Source organism: Trachypithecus francoisi, unplaced genomic scaffold, assembly GCF_009764315.1.
Source record: "Trachypithecus francoisi isolate TF-2019V2 unplaced genomic scaffold, Tfra_2.0 Lachesis_group8, whole genome shotgun sequence".
Lineage (NCBI taxonomy): Eukaryota > Metazoa > Chordata > Mammalia > Primates > Cercopithecidae > Trachypithecus > Trachypithecus francoisi.
In genome coordinates this window covers 12,127,939-12,153,708 of record NW_022681473.1, presented here as the reverse complement: position 1 = coordinate 12,153,708, position 25,770 = coordinate 12,127,939, and the positions used below count along the sequence as shown (strand labels likewise).

General features: G+C 59.6%; 1 protein-coding gene across 8 annotated transcripts in view; it reads left to right on the top strand.

Moving 5' to 3' along the window:
- MYRF (myelin regulatory factor) overlaps positions 1–25,770 on the top strand; it is a 37,665-nt gene that overhangs the window by 5,775 nt on the left and 6,120 nt on the right. For 2 of the 8 annotated variants that reach the window (XM_033205130.1, XM_033205128.1), the window contains exons 2-22: positions 8,046–8,133; positions 8,392–8,655; positions 11,952–12,013; positions 12,927–13,206; positions 14,200–14,450; positions 14,529–14,652; positions 16,651–16,846; positions 19,077–19,153; positions 19,461–19,571; positions 19,924–20,014; positions 20,401–20,601; positions 20,875–20,986; positions 21,504–21,613; positions 22,363–22,523; positions 22,598–22,670; positions 22,957–23,045; positions 23,337–23,405; positions 23,829–23,909; positions 24,077–24,162; positions 24,256–24,447; positions 24,691–24,942. In XM_033205130.1, coding sequence (XP_033061021.1) covers positions 8,046–8,133; positions 8,392–8,655; positions 11,952–12,013; positions 12,927–13,206; positions 14,200–14,450; positions 14,529–14,652; positions 16,651–16,846; positions 19,077–19,153; positions 19,461–19,571; positions 19,924–20,014; positions 20,401–20,601; positions 20,875–20,986; positions 21,504–21,613; positions 22,363–22,523; positions 22,598–22,670; positions 22,957–23,045; positions 23,337–23,405; positions 23,829–23,909; positions 24,077–24,162; positions 24,256–24,447; positions 24,691–24,942 — 2,970 coding nt within the window. Of the gene's footprint in view, positions 1–8,045; positions 8,134–8,391; positions 8,656–11,951; positions 12,014–12,926; positions 13,207–14,199; positions 14,451–14,528; positions 14,653–16,650; positions 16,847–19,076; positions 19,154–19,460; positions 19,572–19,923; positions 20,015–20,400; positions 20,602–20,874; positions 20,987–21,503; positions 21,614–22,362; positions 22,524–22,597; positions 22,671–22,956; positions 23,046–23,336; positions 23,406–23,828; positions 23,910–24,073; positions 24,163–24,255; positions 24,448–24,690; positions 24,943–25,770 lie in introns of all 8 variants that reach the window. The other 6 variants (XM_033205129.1, XM_033205127.1, XM_033205133.1 and 3 more) reach the window with 4 other exon arrangements.

Below are 25,770 nucleotides of genomic sequence, written 5' to 3'. Positions count from 1 at the left end.
CCCCGGAGGGCACACCCACAGCATCTGTCTCTCCTTTGTGGAGTTTGAGGATCCTATCTCCCTCGGGCCTCCCTCACTTCCCCTCTCTTCTCCCTCCATGGCTGGGGGAAGGGGATCCCCATCCCCTGCCCTGCTAGCTTGGAGGCAGGGGGCTGCCTTTAGGGAGTGGAGTTGCGCCTGTGACACTGAGTTCACTGAGTGGGGCCTAGCTTCAGCCGGAGCTGCTTAGGGAGGGTCTGACAGCAGGTCGGGAGGGGGCTTGGAGGGAAGAAGAGGAGGCGGGAGCTCTTCCTGGGTGGCTACTAATCTAAGCCACACATGGGATGCTGTGCCTGTGGGCCTGGGCCTGCCGTCGGGTCAGTGAGCACTTGTGTACATGCATGTCCTGGCATACACGCCTGTGAAGTCTGATGAGGTGTGAACATGCACAGGCATGCTCGTACCTCAGGGCTTTTGCACCGGCTGTCCCTACCATCTGGAACCTTCTAGAATGGTAGACATTTTACTGCTCTCGTCGTATGACTCTGCTCCCTAGAATGTCAGCTCCATGTGGGCAAGGCTTTTGTCCCTTTTGCTCACTGCTGTAGCTCCAAAGCTGGGCACTATGCTTGCCTGACACACAACAGGTGCTCAGTAAATAACTGCCAAATGGGCCGGGCGCGGTGGCTCACGCCTGTAATCCCAACACTTTGGGAGGCTGAGACGGGCGGATCACGAGGTCAGGAGATTGAGACCATCCTGGCTAACACGGTGAAACCCCGTCTCTACTAAAAATACAAAAAACTAGCTGGGCGAGGTGGCGGGCGCCTGTAGTCCCAGCTGCTCGGGAGGCTGAGGCAGGAGAATGGCGTGAACCCGGGAGGTGGAGCTTGCAGTGAGCTGAGATCCGGCCACTGCACTCCAGTCCGGGCGACAGAGCGAGACACCGCCTCAAAAAAAAAAAAAAAAATAACTGCCAAATGAATGAAGGCACACAGATGAACGTGGGTGTGCGCATGCGTGTGGGTATGTGAGTGGGGCATGCCGCTGTGTGTGTCAGTACTGTGTATGCGTGAGTAGGGGGCATGTGGTACGTGATCATGTGCATGTCAGTGGATACCTGACTGCAGGGTATCCTCTTATGTACACGTGTGTGTGTTGCAGTGTGCCTGCCTGGGGCCATACCGGTGCGTAGGCACAGATGGGCACAGGTGACCCTGGTGGAGACCTGTGTCCACCCCAAGCTGCAGGGTCTCTACCTGGCACCTGGTGGCCTGCCTCCTCTGGTCCCTGTGGGAGATAGTAGGAACAGGTCCTAGCCGCTGGCCTTGGTGCTGTTGGACCTGGCTTTGGAGCATGTTGGGGCTGTGAGTTCAGCCTTGTGTTGACCTGAGGACAGGCTGGCAGCTTCGTGGGGACTTGGAGTGGATGTAGCCATAGCCCAAGGGTGGCTAAAGATTTCTGGGTCTCGGGCTGGGTGCGGTGGCTCACGCCTGTAGTCCCAGTACTTTAGGAGGCCGAGGTGGGTGGATCACAAGGTCAGAAGATTGAGACCATCCTGGCTAGCATGGTGAAACCCCATCTCTACTAAAAATACAAAAAATTAGCCGGGCGTGGTGGTGGGCGCCTGCATTCCCAGCTACTCAGGAGGCTGAGGCAGGAGAATGGCGTGAACCCGGGAGGCAGAGCTTGCAGTGAGCCGAGACTGAGCCACTGCACTCCAGCCTGGAGATGAGACTCTGTCTCAAAAAAAAAAAAAAAAAAAAAAAAGATTCTGGGTCTCCTAGAAGAGAAGGTTCTCCGGCTGGGCCGGTGGCTCATGCCTGTAATCCCAGCACTTTGGGAGACTGAGGCAGGTGGATCTCGAACACCTGTCAGGAGTTGGAGACCAGCCTGGCCAACATAATGAAATCCCGTCTCTACAAAAAATGCAACAATTAGCCAGGCATGGTGGCACGCACCTGTAATCCCAGCTCCTTGCAAGGCTGAGGTGGGAGAATCACTTGAACTCGGGAGGCGGAGGTTGCAGTGTGCCGAGATCGCGCCACTGCACTCCAGCCTGGGCAATAGAGTGAAACTTTGTCTCAAAAAAAAAAAAAAAAAAAGTGAAAAAAGAGAGGGGTCTCTGCAGGCAGCCTGTGGGGGCTCTTCTGCATTTTTGGTAAGAAGTTGGGAGAGAACAAAGACTACTGTGACTCAGATTGAAGAACCTGATAGAAAAATGGCTCAAGAGCCCCATCTTTGTGAGGTGTGGCTCCTGGGCCCAAGCTCACTGAGGATTTGATTTGGAGAGGCAAAGGGTTGCTTGCACAAGCGAACATTTGACCTGAAGGCATTTTGACTAAGAAGGCTCTGGTCACAATTTGAAGGCTAAAGCAGGGCAGCTAGCAGTTATAGATCTTTTTTTTTTCTTTTTTTTGAGACAGAGTCTCGCTCTGTCACCCAGGCTGGAGTGCAGTGGCACAATCTCGGCTCACTGCAACCTCTGCCTCCCGGGTTCAAATGATTCTTCTGCCTCAGCCTCCTGAGTAGCTGGGATTACAGGCATGCACCACCACACCTGTCTAATTTTTGTATTTTTAGTAGAGACGGGGTTTCACCATGTTGATCAAGCTGGTCTCGAACCCCTGACCTCGTGATCTGCCCACCTTGGCCTCCCAAGTGCTGGGATTACAGGTGTGAGCCACTGTGCCTGGCTATAGATCATATTAATAAAAAGAGAAAGTCCAAACCAAAGGAGGTGAGGCCTACTGTGCCTTGCCCCCATGTAAACTGGTTGGGAGATGAACCACAACACTAGGGGCTTTCTGTGATTGGGAGGACGGGAGGGGCTGCCTGGGCAGGCAGGGAGGCAGTTGCAGAAGGCTGACCACTGGAAGGGATGACTGGGGCCGAGGTCGACAGGCTGGATTGTGCTGTGCGTGCGTAAGAATAGCAGCAGAGTGCTGGCCATGCCTCAGAGGGACTTAGGAGAAGGCACGGAGGCCCCTCGGAGGCTCCGGAGCAGGTGTGCAGCAAGGTGGAGGGGCGTGGGAGAGAGGGGACAGCCTGGGTGGAGGCGTGAGGGCAGGAAAGGAGATGGGAGTCCCAAGAGAGATGGAAAGAGGGCGGTTCACCCTGACTGCGGAATGGCCTCCTGAGGGTCACCTCGTTTAAGGCTCACTCCATGGCAGGGATTCGTGCTCCATCTGATGGAGAAGGAAGCCAGGTCTCAGGTCACTTGCTGAGGGTCACAGCCATGAAGTGGGGAGTCCACATTCAAAACTAGGCCTCTTTGACTCTGGGGATCTCTCTGGGCATCGCAGTTATGCCCAGATGGGCTGTCCCCTGACCGCTACCACCCTGGCCCTCAGCTGCTGCCTGAAGCTAGGGCACCCCTCAGGTTCAGATGCCCCGAGTGGACGCTCAGAGCAACTGGGGTCTTTAGGAATACGCCTGGGCCCTGGTGCCCCCTGCACCCCAGGTTCAGATCGACCAGGCCTGGCCAGCATCCTCGGGACCCAGCCCACCCTACCCACAGCCACGTGGCTGACGGGATTTCCGCCATGTTTGGGGCATGAATTGACAAGTGCCCCATTGACGGGGCAGGGGAGGGGGTGGGCAGGGCACAAGCCTCCCACTGTGCCGTGCCCCCACCCTCCCCCGTTCCCTGGGACAATGGCCGAGACTCAGCCAGCGGCCACAGCTGGTGGGGGGCGGGGGGGGCACATGAGCACAAGGAGGGGTGGAAGGGAGGGGTCCTGGGTGGAGGGACCACCTGGGCCCCTGCCTGCTCTCATCCTGCACCTGGCTTGGGTGCGCTCCATTCCTTTCCTGGCCAGCTGGGTGGCCTTAAGGAGAAGAGGAGAGAAGAAGAGAGGGGAGAGGAGGGGGTGCCTTCCCATAGTCTGGATCACAGCCTGCCTGGGAAGGGGCAGTGTCTGGCTCCTGTTCCAGGCAGGTAATAAAGGGCCTAATTAATGAGGAGCAGTTGAGGCGCATAGCTCAGCAGGGCAGGGTCAGGACCTGGAGGGGCCCCGGGTAGCCCCAGCCCTGACCACAGCATGGCCTGGCCGAGGTCCCTCACTGGCCACTTGGCTCATCCACTCCGTGAACATTTCCTAGGTGCCTGTTGTGTGCTGGCATACTGTATCCCAGAGAGACAGAACAGGGCAGCGCTCAGAGCCCAGCACCTGCCCCTGTAAGCTATGGACACATGCCTATCCTTTCTGAGCCTCAGTTTCCTCATCTGTAAAATGAAGAAAAAGAAAATCACCTGCCTTGTAGGGTTGGGATGAGAATTCAATATGAGCCATGTAAAGTGCATAGCACAGGGCTGGGCACAGAGGAGCCACTGGGCGAGTGAGCTGTGGGTGGTGGGTGGGTGGTGGACAGACACCCATCCTGCCCAACGGGGTGTGTGTAGGCGGGAGGGTAAAGAGCTGATGAGGAATTACAATGCCCCTGCCCATCCCTTGCTAAAGAGAATGGGTGAGTCAGAGATGGCCTCTTGGGGGAATTTACATTTAAGACAAAACCTAAAGCCTGAATAGGAACACCATGGAACGGCACGTGTGAAGGCCTTGATGTGGGATGGAGGATGGAAAGGAGGCAGGGGCCCACCACGGAGAGGAGGGGAGGGAGGGGACCTGGGGAAGGAAAAAAGGTGGTCGGGGGCAGGCAGGGGACTGTGTCAGGCCTTGGACTGCCAGAGGGCTCCAGATTTCTCCCAAGCAGTGGGAAGCTGTTGTGTTGAAGGGTTTGAGAAGTGAAGGACAGAGATGCTGGTTTGTGAGCTCATGGTGCTGTTTTCAGGTTATTGGGCCCTGGGCGGCATCTGGCAGGCCCGGCTTCCCTTCTCTCAGAGAGGTCTTGAGGATCAGAGTGAGCCATGTGGTCCATGTTCCACGTTCTGCCTGGCAGGTACCCCTGGTTGGGCTCCACTAATGTTCTGGGGCTCTTTTGGGAGCAGTGGGGAGAGGCGCTCCCAAGAGGGTGCCCATGGGACCCTGCCCCCGTCCTGGGTTCTTGGGGGCTGTATCCCAGCCTCAGCAATCCCTGGGCTTTGGCAAGCCCCCACCCTCGTCTTGTCCACCCGGAATGTCTGTTAGAAATCTCCAGTGTGGTTCACGGGCGGCCTGGGGGCCGAGCGTCGTGGGGAAGAGACGATGTGGCCTCCAGGGCTTCCAGGAGAAGGTGTGGGGTCAGCGTTCCTCAGGAGGCCCTCCGAGCCCCCAACCCTCAAACTTCTTCCCCACCCACTGGCCTCCCCTCAACGCTGCCCCATCAGTTCCCTCCTCCCACCTCCTTCCTCCGTCCTCCGTCCGCCCGGACCCTGGCACGGGAGGGTCCCTCCTCCCCCAAAGCACATCTGGTTCTCGTTAGGGTCTCCCAGGATGCCTCTGCCTGAGGCCCCCCTATCCCGAGGGAGGTGGGCAGGAGGATTAGGGGCGATTAGGAGTGCTCCTGGCCAGGAGAGGAGGGGGCTGGGTCTGTTATAAATAGCAACACTATGGCTGCATCAGCCCATCATTCACTGTAGATTCCAAGTTCAGGCTCAAAAACTTGCAGCTTCAGCGGCCAGGGTGGGGGTGATGCTCCAGGTGGGGTGGGGAAGGCACAGCAACCGCTAGCCACACCCTCCCCCTTAGAGTCAGGCCCCTGCACCTGGCTGGAATCCTCCTTGCTGTGTTGCCTTGGGTAAGAAATTTGACCTCTCTGAACCGTGGGGATGGTGATCATGTACCTATTTGAACATTCCCACTGTTTAGAGAGGGAAAATGCATAAAGCACTTAGAATCGTGCCGGGCCTGGTAGGCAGTCAGTGTGAGCTGCAGTCACTGTCACTACCACTGTCTTTGTCATCATCACCATGATGAGTTGAGAAGCACCGGGAGATATTCACTGTGAGCCACTGTCAAGTCACTGTCTCTGTCACTATCAAGTCACTGTCTCTGTCATGGTCACCATTCTGGGCTGGGAGGATTGAGTAACATGCTGCAAGTGAAGAGCCTGCAGGATGCCTTGCGCGTAAGAAACTCCTGTGATTAGGCTGGGGACGGTGGCTCATGCCTGTAATCCCAGCATTTTGGGAGGCTGAGGCGGGCAGATCACCTGAGGTCAGGAGTTCCAGACCAGCTTGGCCAACATGGTGAAACCCCATCTCTGCTAAAAATACAAAAAATTAGCCATGTGTGGTGGCGGGCGCCTGTAATCCCAGCTACTCGGGAGGCTGAGGTGGGAGAATTGCTGGAACCTGGGAGGCGGAGGTTGCAGTGAACCGAGATTGCGCCACTGCACTCCAGCCTGGGAGACTGAGCAAGACTCCGTCTCAAGAAAAACAAAAAGGTAAAGAAAAGAAACTCCTGTGATTATTAATGTATTTGACTCACAAAGTGCCTGGCACACAGTAGGCACTCAATAAATGGGACCTGTGGTTACGGCAGGGTGGGGCCTGAGTGGAGGCGGGGTCCTGGAACCCAGGCACGCAGAGTGGCCACGCCCAGCTGGAGAAGCTGCTCTTGCCCCGGGCCACACCGCCCTGGACGGCCATTGGTGGTGTGTGGTGGGTGTCCCTTGTTCCTAGCTGGGCGAGCTGGGGGTGGGGGTCAGCAGGAGGGCCCTGGCCTGTCGCAGGCAGCGCGTGACTCCTAGGAGGGCTTAGCCGCTCATTAATCACCTAAGCGGGGCTCAGCATTCTTGAAATGCCGGCTGGGGCCAGGGAGGGGCCTGGGCGGGGGGCTCCCAGGGACCCCAGGGCTCTGGGCCTGGGAAGTGAGGACGGCTATTCTGACCGCTGAGCACCCACTAAGTGGCCAGCACTTCACACACCTCATCTCGTTTCATACTCAAAACAGCCCCATGAAGCCCTAGCTGTACGTGTCCCCATTGCACGAATGAGGAGACTGAGGCTCAGAGAGTGCGTGTGACCTGCCCAAAGTCACTCAGCAGGGAGTGGCTGAGCCAGGATTTGTTCCTGGACCTGTCTGAGCTCAACAGAAGAGGGCAGACCCCAGACTCAGGCTTCAGAGGCCTGTGGGAGGGGCCCTCCTGCCTCAGTGGGGCTGGCCAGCCCGGGTCAACTGTGTGGGTGGGGCTGTCCTCCATTATCGGGGTTGACGCATCTCCCACGTCAGCCCCCTTATCACCCCGCCCTCTGGCTCCCCCCACAAGGTGACCCTGGGAGGGGAAAGGCCAGCACCTCCCCCGTCCTCCCTCATGATGCCCAAGAGCCCTGGCTGCCTTTCCTCTAGGGGCCCCTCCCCTTGGTGGGGCCGGGGCCAGCACAGAGGGCCCAGGAGAGGGCAGCAGGCAGAGGAGTGGAGCTCTGGCGGCCATCATTCCCTGCTGGGAGACCGGGGCAAGCCCTTCCCTCTCTAGGCTTCTGCCTTCTCTGGAAAAAGGGGGCTAAGTTCCCCAGCCCATGCCCCAGAGGGTGATGGGCATATCCAGTGAGGGTGCAGGGAGCTCTCCTGATTCTGATCCCCACTCCCCGCTGCAGCCGGGACCTGGGTGCAGGAGGCTCCCACAGCCCTGTGGGCCCCCAGGATATACGGTCCCACTCAGGCCTCGTGCTCCTGCGTGCCTGGAGCTAGGCCATCTGGAACTGACCCCTGGAGGACAGGGCAGGACAGTGCCTGTTGGGTTCGAGCCATCCCATCGAGGGCAGTGGGCACCCATGGGGCTCTCAACTCAGTAAGCACCTCATTTGTGCCTCACAGCACCCCATAAGACAAAGGGACAGTGACCCCATTTGACAGATGAGCGGAAAGGACTTGCTCCCTGTCACACAGCTAGAAAGGGGCGTGGCAGGATCGGCCTCTCTGTACCCAGATCCATGCCCTGGGCCCCTCTCCTCTGAGACTCAAGGGGGCCTTGTGCTGGGGCGGGAGTCATTATCAGCGCTTCCTGGAGGGGTGCCAGGCAGTGGAGGTGAGAGCTGGCCCCCACATGGATACTTGGGTGGAAAGGAGCAGGGGCATCTGTTTTGGATGGCCAGCCTGGGCAGGGATGGAGGGCTGGTCCTGGATGCCCAGGGTCTGCAGGGAGCTGGGCCCCTTCCCTAGCCCACCTCTCCTGCCCTGCAGGCCACGACATCAACGGTGCCCTGGAGCCCTCCAACATAGACACCAGCATCCTGGAGGAGTACATCAGCAAGGAGGATGCCTCCGACCTGTAAGTGGCCCCCTTGCCTGCCCTGCACCTGCCCAGCCCCCAGCCCTTTGTCTCTCTTCTGTCACCAGGGAGGTCTGAGGGCCGGACCTGGGGTCTCCCGTGGTCCCACCTGTGGTCCCACCTCTGAAAGCTGCTCCTCGTCCTTTCCCAGCCACTGACTCCTCCGAAATCTCCAGAGTTCCCTGCAGGGAGGGGGCGGCTACTTCCCTGCTGGGGCCGGGGTCCTGGCTGGAGCTGAGCCACTCCCCTTCCCTGCAGCTGCTTCCCTGACATCTCTGCTCCAGCCAGCTCAGCCTCCTACTCTCACGGGCAGCCTGCGATGCCCGGCTCCAGCGGGGTTCACCACCTGAGCCCCCCTGGGGGTGGACCCTCCCCGGGACGCCATGGTCCCCTCCCACCCCCGAGCTACGGCCCCCCACTGAACTGCAACAACAACAACGGCATGGGCGCTGCCCCCAAGCCCTTCCCCGGGGGCGCCGGGCCCCCCATCAAGGCCGAGCCCAAGGCTCCCTATGCCCCAGGGTGAGTGAGGGCAGGGAGTAGGGGGATACAGAGGCATAGGTGCAGGCAGGGAGCAGGGCTGTGGCCATGGCCTGGGAGGTCCTGGACACTGGCCTGGCATGGGATGGGTTGGGTGACCGGCTGTGTGTGGGCAGGTGAGGGAAGGGAGGTTGGGTCCAGGCCGAGGGGGGACTTCTGGGCTTTGTTCTGAGGCAGTGGGCAGCCACGAAACTTCTAAGCAGGGGAGTGATGAGAGCTGACGTAAGTGCTAGAAAAATCTCGGTGCTGTGTGGAGAGTGGACAGGAGGTGGCGGGACTGGAGGCTGCGACTGCTTGCCTTCATGGTAACACCTGCATACCCGCGCACACATGCCGGGCCCACTCATTCACTCATGCGTCCAGCTGACGTGTACTATGGCCACAGGAGTTGGACCATGGCTCAGATGTGGCACCTTAGTTCCCCCTACCAAAGCAAGCCTCATGGAGCCCAGAACCCAGGCCCTACCCCCCATCTTTCTGAGGAGTCCACACCAGGGGTCTGACCCAGGGCTGAACCTTGCGACTGGCTTTGACCAAAGGTTCCAGGCAGCCACCCGCCCAGCCAGACGCCAGGGCAGCCCCCGGGGCACATGTTCACAGTGGGAGGCTGGGAGCGTGGGTCTGCAGGGGAGCTCAGGGCAAACATGGGCGCCCCTGTCTCTGGGTAGAAAAGCATGAAAACACTAGGTGCATGAACACTGTGTTCAGACAGCCTGGCTCCAACTTCAGCTTTCCCACGTACCAGCCATCTGCATCACTAACCCATGGCCTCAGTTTCTTCTGCAAAGTGAGTCCTCAAATGCTTACCCCTCAAGATGATCGTGGGAAGCAAGCAAGGGCACAGAGGAAGCCCTGGGTGCATGGTGACCATGGACACGTGGCCGGCCGCACTTCCTGAGCTCCTTGGCTTCTGTGGGGAAGGGAGTGGAGGCCAGGCTTGGGGTGCCAGGGGTGAACCTTTGCTGCAGAAGGCAAACTGTTTGCTTGAGACGGTGAGGCTGTAGGGGGCAGAGGGAGAAGAACTAACATTTGGTGAGCGCCTGCTGGTACCCACTGCTGTATCACGTGCCTATGGTTGTGTGAGCTCATCAGCCTTCCCGGGTATCCAGTTCCTGGGAGACGCCACAAGGAGCCCTGACTGCTGCTCCTGTCAGGATTTTAATGGCACACTGAGGCTCAGAGAGGGAAAGCGGCTTGTCCAGAGCCACACAGGGACTCTGTGGCCAGGGCCACTCTAGGGAGTGACCCAGGGCCAGGCCTGGGTCTAGGTGATAAACAAGAGAGACATGAGGCTGGGCGTGGTGGCACACACCTGTAATCCCAGCACTTTGGAAGGCCAAGGTAGGCAGATTGCTTGAGCCCAGGAGTTCAAGACCAGCCTGCAACATGATGAAACCCCATCTCTACAAAAATTACAAAAATTATCTGGGTGTGGTGGCATCTGCCTGTAGTCCCAGTTACTCCTGAGACTGAGGTGAGAGAATAGTTTGAGCCAGTGAGGTCGAGGCTACAGTGAGCTGTGATCTCGCCACTGCTGGGGACAGAGTAAGACCCTGTCTCAAAAAAAAAAAAAAAAAAAGGCTGAGCACAGTGGCTCATGCCTATAATCCCAGCACTTTGGGAGGCCGAGGCAGGCGGATCACCTGAGGTCAAGAGTTCGAGACCAGCCTCAACATGGAGAAACCCCGCCTCTACTAAAAATACAAAATGAGATCCAGGTGTGGTGATGCGTGCCCGTAATCCCAGCTACTTCAGAGGCTAAGGCAGGAGAATTGCTTGAACCTGGGAGGCGGAGGTTGCAATGAGCCGAGATGGCACCATTGCACTCTAGCCTGGGCAAAAAGAGCGAAAGTCCGTCTCAAAAAAAAAAAAAAAAAAAAAAGCTGGGCACGGTGGCTCACGCATTCCAGCACTTGGGAGGCTGAGGTGGGCAGATCACTTGAGGCCTGGAGTTCGAGACGGGCCTGGGCAACATGGCGAAACACAGTCTGTGTTAAAAATACAAAAATTAGCCGAGTGTGGTGGTGCATGCCTGTAATCCCAGCTACTTGGGAGGCTGAGGCACAAGGATTGCTTGAACCCGGGAGGTGGAAGTTGCAGTGAGCAGTGATTGCATCACTGGACTCCAGCCTGGGCGACAGAGCGAGACTCTGTCTCAAAAAAAAAAAAAAAAAAAAAAAATACAGACACACGGCTCTGCAGTGGATCCTGAAGCCTACCTGGGTATTCACCAATACATCCCCAAGTAGAGTAATAATCAGATGCCAGAGGAACTTAAGAAGAGAGACACAAGGTGCTGTGGACTTGGGGCATGGGACTGCAGGGAGTGCAGGGTGTGAAAGCCCTTCACACATTACAGAAGGCCTGGGCATTGTCAGGGAAGTGCAGGATGGAGTGGCAGCGCAGGGCGCCTGAGGCTGTGGCAGGGAGTATGGGTTTGAGTCCCATCCATGTTTTTGTATCATTCACACAAAACCTGCAGAGTCTGTCTTCTTGAATAGTTGTATAGGTCTCTACACGAGGCCCCGAAGGTGGGTGGGTGGCTGGCACAGGGTGCAGGGGGACTCTGGAACCAGTCCTGGGGCTGTGTCCACAACAGGGCCATAGCCTCTGGCAGTTCCCTGGGCATGGGAATGGGGAGTTGCTCCAGATGTGGGGATCAGGGATGGCCAAAGAGCTGGATCCCATATGGCCACAGCCTCCCACTTGCTGGGCGAGCTCAGGGTTCACACAGGACGTGTTGACCTCTTAGGCTGAGTTTGTTCTTTTTCCTGAACACTGATAAAGTGAAACCTGAAAGAAAAAAATAAACCCAGGCCCGGTGGTGCTGGCTCTCTCCCAGTTCACACCTGCCTCTGGTGGGGCAGCCCCCCGAGACCTGCTGAGTGCCCCAAGGCCCAGCCCCCTAGGGCCCTGCGTTTCCAGGAAGCTGTGGGGCTTCAGTGGGTGCAGGAAGAGAGAAGAAGGCCTGGCCTTCGGTCTGGGGCGGGAGTCTTTGAGTCCCGGTGCCATCATCAAGGACACTAGTAACTGCCCCCCAAGTGCCTTGTAGGTCTAAGGGGATCCTGGGCAGCCCCCTACCCACAATTTGGCCCCAGGCCCTGCCAGGCACCCCTATGTGGGTGATGCAGAGAAATGTCCCTAAGGGTGGATGTGAGGAAACCTCAGTGTCCCCAGCTTCTGGGGGGCTCTGGGACCCTACCATGCAGAGGAGCTGCCCAGCTGGAAGGCGGGGGCTCAGCTGCTCACCCCCTGGCCCCTTCCCCTGGCTCTCACAGCACACTACCGGACTCTCCCCCAGACTCGGGCTCCGAGGCCTACTCCCCCCAGCAGGTGAATGGTGAGTCCAGCGGGCACCGCCCTCCTGCTCCAGGGTTTGGGCAAGTGGTTGGGGCGGCCTTATCAGGGAGGTAGGGGAGGAGGGAGGGGGCCAGCGGCTGCACAACGGGCCGAGATTATCGCTGGTCAAATACTCCCTGGCGCTTGGCTATTGTTTCCCCACGGGCGGTGGGGAGCCTGGCCCTGCCTCTGAGCAAGTATCCCCGCGGTGATGCCACCCGCCTGGCCGCCTGCGCCATCATGGACGCACCCTTCAGCGGTAAGTGGGTGGCTGGGGAAGGCCGTGGCCGCGGGTGCAGCCTGGGCGCAGGCTTCCCAGGCCGGGCCCACCTCACCTTAGAGGGTGCTCAGGGGTGCCCCGGCCCCCAGGTGGCCAAGAGCAGAACCACCACGGGAGCAGGCTCCCCGCAGTCCGGATTGGGGTCAAGAGTTCTGTTTATCTTACCAAAAACATCCCTGGAATGCCTCCTGGGGAACAAAGGGAGCTGGGGCCTCCCCGCTCAGGCCGGGGGGCTGGCCCCTGAGAGCCCAGAAGAGGGGCTGCCTGCCGGAGGGAGGAGCACCGGGTAAGCCTGGGCTGGGGGTCTCTGGAGACTCCTTCCTGAGGCCCAGAGAAGGAGCAGGCCTCAGAGGAAATGGGGACGGAGGGGGACCTTTAGATTGGACTTGGATCCTCCTGGCCCAGCCTGGGGGCAGGAGGTGGCTAGGATGGGGTGAAGGGCTGCCTTTCCTTGGGCAGGGTTGTGCCTCCCTGCTCAGGCCTCTAGTAGGTGACTGACCAATGGCCCTTCCACCTAGGGTGGGTGGGGGACAGTCCCCGGGCTTGGCTCAGGACGGAGTGGAAGCAGGAGACTCTGCCTTGGGGAGGACGGTGCAGTTGGTCTCAGATGTCTGCTCCCCCATCTCTCCTGCAGAACCCCATCTCCTGCGCACGATAACCCCTGAGACGTTGTGCCACGTGGGAGTGCCCTCCCGCCTGGAGCATCCGCCCCCACCTCCAGCCCACTTGCCAGGCCCCCCGCCACCCCCCCCACCTCCACCTCACTACCCTGTCCTGCAGCGGGACCTGTACATGAAGGCCGAGCCCCCGGTTCCCCCCTACGCTGCCATGGGGCAGGGGCTGGTGCCCACTGATCTCCACCACACCCAGCAGTCCCAGATGCTGCACCAGCTCCTGCAGCAGCATGGAGCTGAGTAAGACGTGGGCGGCTGGCTCCCTGGGGTGGGAAGGTGGGGTGCAGGAACCAGGGTGGGCAGGGCGGCGGGCAGGCCAGAGAGGGAGGTAGGGACCGGGATGTGCCCAGGGAGGGCAGAAGGCTCTGCAGGGCAGATGGGGGTCAACATATTTACACACGTTTGCCCAGCAATACCTTGAGGAGTTTACAGCCATGGCTAATTGCTCACAACTACCTTATCTGGTAGGCACAGGTAGGTAAACTGAGGTTCTGATGGGGGAAACATCCCGCCCAGATCATAAACCAGGACTGGGCCGGGGGCTGTGCTCTTACCCACACCCCAGTGATTTTGCAGCTGTCTCATGGAACCCTCAGGTTTCTGAGGAGTCTTCTTCCTAGACCCAAGCCCAAGCCCCGCACTCTGACTCAACCTGCACGGTTGTCTTTCATCTGTTTTACACATGGAGATTCCATGAAAGGTTTAGTTCAAAGGAAGATTCTGCTGTCAAAGCATTTTGTAAACCAGAAGAGGAAGGAGTGCTGTGCAGTCCCCTTTAGATTCCCTGCCCCAGGAAGCTCCCCTTCCCTGGCTTTTGTCGCCCAGGCCCTCTGTGGCTTGTTTCTGATCACGGGGTCTGCTCTCCGTAGAGCCCCTACTATAAAGGGTGACCTTGAGTGTGACACTGCAGGCAGAGACAAACCCATTCATTCCTCAAGCGATTGCTGTGATTCTGTGAGCCAGCCCAGTTGCTGGGCATGATGGAGACACCAAGTCAGGTGTGGCTCCTGTCCACAGTCTGGGGGAAGCAAAGAGTGATGGAAGCAGAAAATGACAGTACAGAGCAATGGGGAGTAGGAGGAGGCAAAGCCTGAGGGCTTCCTGCAGGAGGTGTCCTCTGGGAGGGGCATATCCTGGCCCAAACAGGCTAGAGAGGGGAGAGAGGTGGATACTACCCAGTGGGAGGGGCTCAGGGAAAGCCAGCCCCCATGGTGCACACTTCTGTCCCCCCAGGCTCCCCACACACCCCTCCAAGAAGAGGAAGCACTCCGAATCCCCCCCCAGCACCCTCAATGCCCAGATGCTGAATGGAATGATCAAACAGGAGCCCGGGACGGTGACAGCCCTGCCTCTGCACCCCACTCGAGCCCCATCCCCACCCTGGCCTCCCCAGGGTCCGCTCTCCCCGGGCCCTGGTTCTTTGCCTCTCAGCATTGCCCGTGTCCAGACACCGCCTTGGCACCCGCCAGGTGCCCCCTCCCCAGGTACATGGCTGGCCAGCCCTTCAAGGTGGGGTGTGGGGCCCAATGTGCAGGGCCCACATGGCCATTCCCTCCCTCCAGGCCTCCTGCAGGACAGTGACAGCCTCAGTGGCTCCTACCTGGACCCCAACTACCAGTCCATCAAGTGGCAGCCCCATCAGCAGAACAAGTGGGCGACCCTGTACGACGCTAACTACAAGGAGCTGTGAGTGCCTCGCGATATTCCCCACTCCTCCAGCCCACCCCATCTTGGGACGCCCCAGCCCAGGACCCCATCAAGGTCCTAGAGCAGGGCCTGGGAGCACTCATTTCACAGAAGAGCAAACAGGCTCAGGGAAGAGCCAGGACTGGCACTCAGGGCTCCTGACTCCTAGGCCAGCCCCAGGCCTCCCTGAGAAGGTGATGACTGCAAGGGAGGAGCAGCTGGGAACCAAGTCAGGGAGAAGTGGGCAGATGGGTGCTTTTTCCCGACTCCTCCTTCCCCGCCTCCTCCCCCTGCATTCCAGGAAGGTAGCCGGAAGCTGAGCCCCAGCGGGACCCTCCCGGCAGCCCTTCCCTAGAGGGAGGGAGGAGGGGCTGGGGAGGATCAGGTCAGAGGCTGCCCGAGCATTCCTAGTGCCCCCTCAACACCAGAGGGCTCCATCTTTCCAGGCCCCAGGCCGGGAGCCCTGTGGGGACCACTCCCGTGGCTCCCCCAGAAGGCCAGTGGGCCCGTGACAGGGTAACTGTGGATATGGCCAGGCCTGGGCCAGCAGATTAGAACAGCTGCATGGAGTTGGGTGCTCCAGGCTTTGGGGGAATTCTTAGCCAGCAGCCCCAGGGCTGGGGGCGTCTGGCTGCTGGGTGGCTGGAGGGTCCCGTGAAGTCCTGCCAGGTGGGGGTGCAGTCGTATGGCACTCCAGCCACTCTGGCATGGGGAGGAAGCCCCCTACTCTTACCCCCATACTCTTTGGGCTACCCTTGCCACCCCAGGCCCTAAGGCCAGGAAGCTTGGCAGCTGCAGCCCGGAAGTGGCCCAGGCACTTCCTGGGTGCTTTGCTGGGTCAGGCAGGTGAGTGGAGCTCCAGGAGGGAAGAGGTGGTGAGCCCAGGACTTTGGCAACACTGGGCAGGCCCAGAGGCCTCTTCCCACAAGTTTGGAAGCATTCTCCCTGCCCAGCTTCCTCCGGGCTGGCACTGGGCATTCCTGTGACCACTCTTGTGCCTGGGGACCTGAGTGAGGGTGCGCTAAGCCACAGGCCAACAGTTGCTTTTTTTTTTTTGAGATGGGGTCTTGCTCTGTTGCCCAGGCTGGAGTGCAGTGGCGTGATCTCGGCTTATTGCAACCTCCGCCTCCTGGGCTCAAGAGATTTTCCTGCCTCAGCCTCCCGAGTAGCTGGGATTACAGGCGGCTAATTTTTGTATTTTTAGTAGAGGCGGGGGTTTCACCATGTTGGCCAGGCTGGTCTCGAACTCCTGACCTAGTGATCTGCCTGCTTCGGCCTCCCAAAGTGCTGGGATTATAGGCGTGAGCCACCGAGCCTGGCCCAGTTGCTCTTTTTACTGTCAACTAGAGGCGTCCCAAAGGGGCCAAACGTGGGACACTAAACCCAACAACAGATGGGCAAACTGAGGCTGAGTCTGAGGGAGAGTCCAGGAGTGCCCCTTCCCTCCCCGGGCAGATGGAGGGAGTAGGAATGAGGAGGGAGTGGGAATGAGGGTGTCTGGGGACTTGAGCAAGCCGGTGGGCAGGGGCTGGGTCTGCAGCAGAGCAGGCGCCTGGTTCCACCGTTTCCAGGGCAACTAGCTGTCAGGCTCCGTGAGGCTCTGCAGACACAGTCCCTCTCGGGTGAGTGAGGGGGCTTCAGGCAGCCTTCTGGGAAGGAGCCAAGTGTGGAGAGGGCAGTTAAGCCCTCCCTGGCTCAGGAGTTCCCTCCCATCTGGTGGGCCTCAGGGTCTGGCCCTGCTTCCCCCATCACCAGGACAGGGCAGTGGCCTGAGGCATGGGGTAGAGGAGAGAATGTTGTCTAAGGAGTTTGCAACCCTGTACTAGAATCCTTTCCGGGACTCAGTTTCCATTTCTCAGGAGTGGGGGCAGCTGCCATGGTGGTTTGAGGATGCAGGGGTGTGAGGTGGGAAGTGGTGTTGCAACCTAGCAGGTGGGAGGAACCGATGTTCCAGGCCCGGCTCTGGGGCCTCAGGGGAGTGCCCTTACCTGTTCCCAGACCCATGCTCACCTACCGTGTGGACGCGGACAAGGGCTTCAACTTTTCGGTGGGCGATGATGCCTTTGTGTGCCAGAAGAAGAACCACTTCCAGGTGACGGTGTACATCGGCATGCTGGGCGAGCCCAAGTACGTCAAGACGCCTGAGGGCCTCAAGCCCCTCGACTGCTTCTATCTGAAGCTGCATGGAGTGAAGGCAAGTTTGGGGCTCGGCAAGGAAGGGAGGGCAGGAGGGCCCTTTGGGGGGCACTGAAAGACCCCAGAAAAAGCAAGGGTTGGCTGGGTGCTGTGGCTCGCGCCTGTAATCCCAGCACTTTGGGAGGCGGGCAGATCACTTGAGGTCAGGAGTTCAAGACCAGCCTGGCCAACATGGTGAAACCCTATCTCTGCTAAAAATATAAAAATTAGCCGGGCGTGGTGGTGCGGGCCTGTAATCTCAGCTACTCGGGAGGCTGAGGCAGGCAGGAAAATCGTTTGAACCCGGGAGGCGGAGGTTGTAGGGTGCTGAGATCGTGCCACTGCACTCCAGCCTGGCAACAGAGTGAGACTTCATCTCAAAAAAAGAAAAAAAGCGGCCGGGCGCGGTGGCTCAAGCCTGTAATCCCAGCACTTTGGGAGGCCGAGACGGGCGGATCACGAGGTCAGGAGATCGAGACCATCCTGGCTAACACGGTGAAACCCCGTCTCTACTAAAAATACAAAAAAACTAGCCGGGCGAGGTGGCGGGCGCCTGTAGTCCCAGCTACTCGGGAGGCTGAGGCAGGAGAATAGTGTGAACCCGGGAGGCGGAGCTTGCAGTGAGCTGAGATCCGGCCACTGCACTCCAGCCTGGGCGACAGAGCGAGACTCCGACTCAAAAAAAAGAAAAAAAAAAAGAAAAAAAGCAAGCATGTGTGCGAATGTGTGTGTGTGTATGTGTGTGTAAACTAGATCCTGCCCTGCCACCGCCGCCCCACCCTCCCACCTTTTCTCCCTGTGCCTGCCCCTCAGCCTGCCTCCCTCTCGCCCTGCGCCTGCCTCTTAAACACTGGGTTCCTGAGCCTGCCTCCCTCTTGTTGGGCTCCTCAACCTGCCTTCCTGCCTCCCTGCCTCCCTTTCGCCCTGTGCCTGCCCCTTAAACGTTAGGCGTCTCAGCCTGCTTCCCTCTCGTTGGGCTCCTTAGCCTGCCTCCCTGCCTCCCTCTCACCCCGTTTCCTGCTCCAGCCTGTGATTCCCAAGTCTGCAACCCCAGTCAAGACCCATCTCCTGAGCCCTCTACCAGGTGCCTCAGCTCCAGGTCCCAAACTAAACTCCCTGCACACTTGCCTCCCACCCTGGGCTCCCCTCTCAGGGAATGGGGCGCAGGGCCTTGGTTACCCAAGCCACAAATCTGGGTCAGGGCCCTCTTTCCCCTCTCATCATGCATCTGGCCCTGCTATTGCCCTGGAAGATCCCTGTACCTGGTCCGGTCCTTGCCTCTTTCCTGTCCATCCCCTGGTCTGGGTTACCTCCCTTCCTTGTCAGAATGTCCATGGCAGCTGGGACCCCCAACTCCTGGCCCACTTGAGACTCAGGCGGCCACAGCACTCCCTATCCTTCCAAGGCCCCCGGTGTCTTCCTGTCAAAGCCCCGGCTTCCAAGCTGCACCACGGGGGCCTTGGGGGCCCTGCCCTCCAATCCAGCTCTGCCATGTGTGGTACCCCAAACCTCTCGTGACCATCACAGCCCCTGCCCTCCACCCCGCAGCTCCCTTTGCCTTGGATGTCCTTCCCAACACGCATCCCTCCTCTCCGGGCAGACTCCATGCTGGTCCTCTCCCCAGGGCCCCTCCTCTGAGGCCTATTGGGAGCCACCACAGCACAACCCCAGTAGTGGCTGATTTTGAGTCTATGAGCTCCCTGGGGACATGGCTGGGTCTGTCGACTTCGGTGTCATAAGTGAGCCAGGCATGGCACCTTGGCATGGCTCTGCCAGTGCACGTGGAGGAGTAGAGGAGTCATGGGTATGGAGAGGATCTGGGCAGTGAGTGGGCCTGGGTGCAAGTGGATGGGCTTGGAGGCTGCTGTGAGGTGTGTGGGTATGGACGCGAGGGAGGGTGGGGCTGTGAGTGTGTGTGTGTGTGTGCGTGCACACATGCAGAGGTGGGGGAGTGTGTGTGTGTGGAATGGGGGTGTGGGTGTTTGGGGAGTGACTGCACATGCGCAGCTGTGCAGAAGTTGGGGGAGTGCTATGCTGTGAGGGGTGAGGAGGGTGTGGGTGTGAAGTAGGGTGTGAGGGGATGTGACCATGCAGAAGGCATCTGAGCTTGTGGGAAACACGGCTGAGGGCTGGGTGCTGCCCTGTTTCCTGGTGAGCTCTAGCTGGGCCAGGCCTGGCTGAGAGGGGCAGCAGGGCAGGACCACCTGGGTAACCCCATCCTGAGATGCCACTGGCTTCACTCCCCACAGCTGGAGGCCCTGAACCAGTCCATTAACATCGAGCAGTCCCAGTCAGACCGGAGCAAGCGGCCCTTCAACCCGGTCACGTGAGTGTTTGACCCTATTGGGGTGGTACCTAGGAGGACCCACACTAAAGCTAGCTTGGGAATGGAGGAGCCAGGGAGGCACCCAGGGTGTCCTCCTTGCCTACATTGCTGGCCTGGGTGCCCCTGAGCGGCGTGGCTCTTGCAGCCTCCCTCCCTGCCCCCTGAGCACCCTGCCTCTCCTCTGCAGGGTCAATCTGCCCCCTGAGCACCCTGCCTCTCCTCTGCAGGGTCAATCTGCCCCCTGAGCACCCTGCCTCTCCTCTGCAGGGTCAATCTGCCCCCTGAGCACCCTGCCTCTCCTCTGCAGGGTCAATCTGCCCCCTGAGCAGGTCACGAAGGTGACTGTGGGGCGGCTGCACTTCAGCGAGACCACCGCTAACAACATGCGTAAGAAGGGCAAGCCCAACCCTGACCAGAGGTGAGCAGGTGGGAGCCTGCCCCTGAGCCCCTCCATTTCTGAGGCAGGAAGACACCGCCCTGTGTGGCACGCCAGTCACACAGTCCTACGGGCTGAGCCATTGCACAGATGAGAGACCTGAGATTTAGAGCCCTTCATTGACTTAAGGGTGGGAAGAGCAGAAGCCTGGCTTCTGTGTTGAGAAACAGCCCTGGCTTCGTGCTGTGGGCCCTGGGGAATTTCTGCCCCCTGGCGGAGGCTCGGGTTCCTCCTCTGTAGGATGCGGTGAGATGAACATGCATCTGGCCAGGGAAAGGGTGGCCCTGGGGAGGGGGCAGGCCCTGAGTACTTCTGAGACCCCTGTGTGTCCCAGGTACTTCATGCTGGTGGTGGCCCTTCAGGCCCACGCACAGAACCAGAACTACACGCTGGCTGCCCAGATCTCAGAGCGCATCATCGTGCGGGTGAGGGCCACCTCCTCCCAGGGCGTAGACAGCCCTTCCTAGGGCTGGGAGAAACAGCAAGCAGAAGTACCCGAGTCCTGAGAGTCAAGAGTGGGCATGCTCATCCTGCTAGGCACTGGCTGTGTGCCCTTGGGCAAGGCTCCCACCCTCTCTGGGCTGCAGGGTCTTCACAGTAAAGCAGGGAGGTGGACAAAGACCTGGTAGCTTCTGGGATCCCACAAGTGACAAAAAGTTGTCACAATGGGAGGGACAGTTCAAGTTGGGCTTGGTGCAGTGAGAAGCCCTGGCTGGAAGGGGAGGGGCTGCTGTGGAGTTTCCCCTGCTCCCAGGGCCCTGCAGGTCCCCTCCCTATCCCCCAGGACTGATCCAGCCCCAACTCGCGGTAGGCCTCCAATCCAGGCCAGTTCGAGAGCGACAGCGATGTGTTGTGGCAGCGGGCACAGGTGCCCGACACCGTCTTCCACCACGGCCGCGTGGGCATCAACACAGACCGGCCAGACGAGGCGCTGGTTGTGCACGGGAATGTCAAGGTCATGGGCTCGCTTATGCACCCCTCCGACCTGCGAGCCAAAGAACACGTGCAGGAGGTGGGGCGGGGCTGTGGGGGTCGGGCGGGGCTAGAGGCTGCGGCGGGTCGCGGGGGCGGGGCTCCTGGGGAGGGGGCGTGACCACGCGGAAAGGCGGGGCTGCCGGGAAAGGAAGGGAGGGAGGCTGGCCTCGAATCCCGATCTAACGACTCCAGTAGTGGGATCTCCTCTCCACACTGCAGCCTCCAGGTTGCCGCCCTCCTGGGCTCCGGGGTCTGCTCCAGGACCGCCTCAGGAGGGGAGGGGTTCATTCCCGGGCCTGGCTCCCCGCAGGTGGACACCACCGAGCAATTGAAGAGGATCTCGCGCATGCGGCTGGTGCACTACAGATACAAGCCCGAGTTCGCCGTCAGCGCGGGCATCGAGGCCACTGTGCCAGAGACAGGTAGGGACCGGGCTGGCGCGGACTGGGGTCCGGGAACCCAGAAACCTCGGGTCTCAGTGACCTCGCCCCCTGTCACCTGGAAATCCTACTCCCAGAAACCCCTCCTCTTGACTCCTGGAACTGCACCCCTGGGAATCATGCCTTCTAGAAAGTCCCGCCCCTCAGACCTTGGAAAATCGCACCTCTCCAGGTCCCCGGAACCTCCCCCCATTGTCAGTGGAAATCTGAGAATCCCGGCCTAGCGACCCTCGCCCTTCCCTAGATGAATCCTACCTTTAACCTGCCGGAATACTACCCACTTCCCCTGGGCTCCTTATCCCTAGGAATCCGCCCCACCCCAGCCCGGGAACCTTACACCTGAGCCCTGGAATTGCAATCCTGTGAACACTTGTTCGGCGATCCCCCTGCTCCAGGGCTCCTTGGAATCCAAATCTCTGGGTTCCAGAACGTTACCCTCTCCAATCCTGCCCTTTCCCACCCCACCCCCACCCATCTTTGGCATGTTCCCCACCTCCAGGTGTCATCGCTCAGGAGGTGAAGGAGATCTTGCCTGAGGCTGTGAAAGACACCGGAGACATGGTCTTTGCCAATGGGAAAACCATAGAGAACTTCCTGGTGGTGAACAAGGTCTGTGGGTGGGGCAATGGGAAGGAGCCCAGAGGCAAGGGGGGAGCCAGCTGGGGGACACTTATCACCTCCATAGATACTGGGGAGGGGGCACTGCAGGAGCAACCTCAGCTCTCATGCTGCTTCCAGAGTGCCCTCTGCACCCCACAGGGAAGGGGTGAGTGTTCAAGGAGATGACTGGGTAGGGATTTGGCCCCTGGAGCCTGTGTGATCAACTGCAAGAGAAACCCTGTGGAGGGCCATCGCCTTCCACCCCCAGTAAAATGAGGGCAGTAATAGAACTGCAAAGACATCCTCGTATGGTTACCTGCACGCTGAACTAAGTGATTTATTGTGAGGATGACTTTTGTCACCTGTCCTGAGTCTGGGCACCAAGGAGGCATGTAATGGGTCTCCACCCAAGGTGAATAGTGAAATGCTGACATCTGAGACAGCAGTCATCAGAGGGGGCAGATCTCGGGGCTGCAGCCTTCAGGCTTAGGGGAGGAGAGCTCTGGCAGGGAGTGGGGAGGGCCATTCAGGCAGGTGGGACAGCCCAGGTGAAGGTGCAGAGGTGAGCGTGTTGCTTGAGACAGGCACAGGAGCTGTGGGAGCCAAGGCTGGACTGGAGGGGCCCGCCCAGGTAGGGAGGTTTTGAGGGCCTCCCGGTGGCCAGGGACAGTGGCCGCCCCTCCTGCCCCCTGAGGTCTGGCAGTCTGGGGCTCCCGGGCCTGACTGGGCCCTCTGTGTTGGCCTATGGCCCATGGCAGGAGCGCATCTTCATGGAGAACGTGGGGGCTGTGAAGGAGTTATGCAAGCTGACGGACAACCTGGAGACACGCATTGATGAGCTGGAGCGCTGGAGCCACAAGCTGGCCAAGCTGCGGCGGCTCGACAGCCTCAAATCCACCGGCAGCTCAGGCGCCTTCAGGTAGGGGTGTGGGGTGGGGGAAGGTGAGACCCTTCTTCCCAGGGACACCCCTGATCCTGGCCCTCTTGCTGCAGCCATGCAGGGAGCCAGTTCAGCCGGGCAGGCAGCGTCCCCCACAAGAAGAGGCCCCCTAAGGTGGCCAGCAAGGTAAGGGTGAGCAGGGATGGCAGGTGGGTGGGATGGGGAGTTCCCCATCCCTGTGGCCTCCCTTTCCGAGTTGCAGTTCTCCAGCCTCACTGCCTCTGGCGCTTCCCTCTCCTTGTGACTCTGTAGCCCTGCCAGCCCCCAGTTTCTCTTTCTTCTCCCTTTGCCCCCTGGGGGAATGGGGCACCCACTTAGCCACCCACTCCCCCGCCCGACCTCCAGCAGAGCCCACTGCAGGCAGCCTCAACCTGGCCCTCTTTGCATTTGCACTTTTCCTCTTGGTCCTCAGTCGTCATCCGTGGTTCCGGACCAGGCCTGCATCAGCCAGCGCTTCCTGCAGGGAACCATCATTGCCCTGGTGGTGGTCATGGCCTTCAGGTGACTTGTCCCCTGGGCTCTCAGGGTGGCTGACTAGGGGAGTGGAGCTGCCCAGTGGAGTCAGCTGCCCATGGGCTCAGGCCTAGGGGAAGAGGAGGATGTAGCTCGGGAGATCAGGCAGCTGAGGTCTCAGTGAGGTGGGCCTTTCTGCCTCCTCCCCTGTGGGGTGACCCATTTTGCAGGCATCACCTGGGAGCCCAGCTTCAGGAGCAAGGACCACAGCCTTGTCCTAGAGAGAGGGCACTGGCTGGTGGCTCCAGCTCTAACGGTCACCCTTTTCTGTGGCTCCAGCGTGGTGTCCATGTCCACACTGTACGTGCTGAGCCTGCGCACAGAGGAGGACCTGGTAGACACTGACGGGTAGGTTCCTGGATGCCACGTCAAGCCTCCAGGTCAGGTGGGGCTTTGGTGGGCAGGCCCAGGTCAGAGAGCCATGAGACTGTCTTCTCTAAAGGAGTTCATCCTTAGCCTCTCAGCCTGCTGGGGTGCTGTGGGGGTCCAGGGAGAGCCTCCTTGGAGGGTAGGCAGCCTTTGCCAGTCCCTGCTGACACCGATGTTTGTGTCTGGCCTGTTTAGTGCCCCTCCAGGTAGCCGGGCCTGCCAGTCAGGGCTGTCTGAGGGGCTGGGGTTGGAACATGGGGTAGGCGGAAGGAGGGCCAGGGCAGGGCCTTGGGCTCTGTGAGCCCACTGTCACCCCCAGCTCCTGGGGCCACCTCTGACTGTGTCTTCTCTTCTCTCTTCCCCTTTGCCTGTCTCACCCTTTGCCTCTTTGCTGCCCCTTAGCTCTTTTGCCGTGTCCACTTCCTGTCTCCTGGCCCTGCTCCGGCCCCAGCCCCCCGGGGGGAGTGAGGCCTTGTGCCCATGGTACGTGCTGACCGGCACCCCTCTCCTCTGGCTCCTGCTGCTCCTCTTCCTGCCTCCCTCCCCTCCCTCTCTGCCTTCTCCTGCCCTCCTGCCTCTCCAGGACTGCCAGGCCCTCTCCCCTCAGGCTCTCCCAGCCCCTCTGAGCTCAGCCCATCCTTCCCCAGCAGGTCCAGCCAGAGCTTTGGGACCACACAGCTCCGACAGTCCCCCATAACCACTGGGCTACCAGGCATACAGCCCACTTTGCTTCTGGGTGCGTGTCTGGGCAGGTCTGGGGTGGGACGGGGAGGTTGCTATGTTCTCTCTTGGGGGCTCTTCCGGCTCACACAGCCTCTGGCCTCCTCAGTGACCACCAGCCTCACCAGCTCGGCCCCAGGTTCTGCCATCCGCACCCTGGACCTGTGTTCCAGCCACCCCTGCCCTGTCGTCTGCTGTTCCTCACCCACCACCAACCCTACCACTGGTCCTAGTCTTGGACCCAGCTTTAACCCTGGCCATGTTCTCAGCCCAAATCCCAGCCCCAGCACCAACCGTTCAGGTAAGGCTTTCTCTGGGCTGGGGCTTGGGGCGAGGGCTACCTGAGTAGAGAGAAAGGCCCAAATACTCATTGGTGGGAGGGTCTCCTGGAGCCCAGAAAGAGGCTCTGGACAATGACTGGGAAGTTCCCCTGAGAGGACCAAGAGACACATGGGGTTCACTCAGTCTTATGGAGCCCTAGAGACAGCTGGACAGGAAGCAGCCAGCTCCCTGCTTCTCAGCCTGTCCCTGGTTCTATCCACAGGCCCCAGCCAGATGGCCCTTCTGCCAGTCACCAACATCAGAGCCAAGTCCTGGGGTCTTTCAGCCAATGGCATTGGCCACTCCAAGCATCACAAGAGCCTGGAGCCTCTGGCCAGCCCTGCAGTCCCCTTCCCTGGGGGGCAGGGCAAAGCCAAGAACAGTCCCAGCCTTGGTTTCCATGGCCGGGCCCGCCGAGGGGCCCCCCAGTCCAGCGTGGGCCCTGCTCAGCCCACCTGGGCCCAGGGCCAGTCAGGTACTTGCTGCACCCCTGATAATACCCAGCCCAGCCTGGCAAGGCTCACTGGCCAGGGCCCACCTCAGCCCAGTCATGTGACTGTCTGGGTTCAGACTCGTCAGTCAATAGACGTTTGCTGAGCATAAAGTAAGGGTCAGGGATCAGGCCCGCAGCCTTACATAGATCATCTCATTTAGTCCTCACAGCACTGCTGCAAGAAAGGAATTGTTCCTATTGTTGAGCTGAAGAAATGGGATGGAGACTAAGGTGAAGTGACCTGCCCAGGGTTATACAGCCCCTCTGAGGCAGGGCTTATATTTGATCCCGAGCCTGATGCCTCCTTCACCATGCCAGCACCAGGAGGGTGCTATACCGGGTCTCGCCTATTATTTCCCAAACCTCGTATCTTTGGTTTTCACAAAGCTACAGAACCTTTTATTCAGTTTTCAAACTGGGTTCCTCTGAGGCACCCTGGGGGCTGCCCTGGGGGTTGAAGGGGAGGGTGGGAGGCTTCCTGGCTTCAACCAGGCAGCTCTGCTCTCACTAACTTTCATTTGATGGGCTTTGTGGCTTCAAGAAAAAGAAACCCTGGAAAATGTGGCTTACAGAGATGGAAATTCAAAGTGATGGGGGAACCCCATGGGGGAGATGTTTACGACACCCATTTACTGAGCTGCCTGCCACTCTGTGGCCGGCTCTGTACGGGGGACTGGGGGTGATGAAGACGGATACGCTCCTGTCCCCAAAGACCTCACAGAGATGAAAACACAGCAGTGTGATGAGGCTCTGAGGGGACATGCCGGTAGCTTTGGGACTGGGGAGGACACTTGATCTGGACACAGGTGG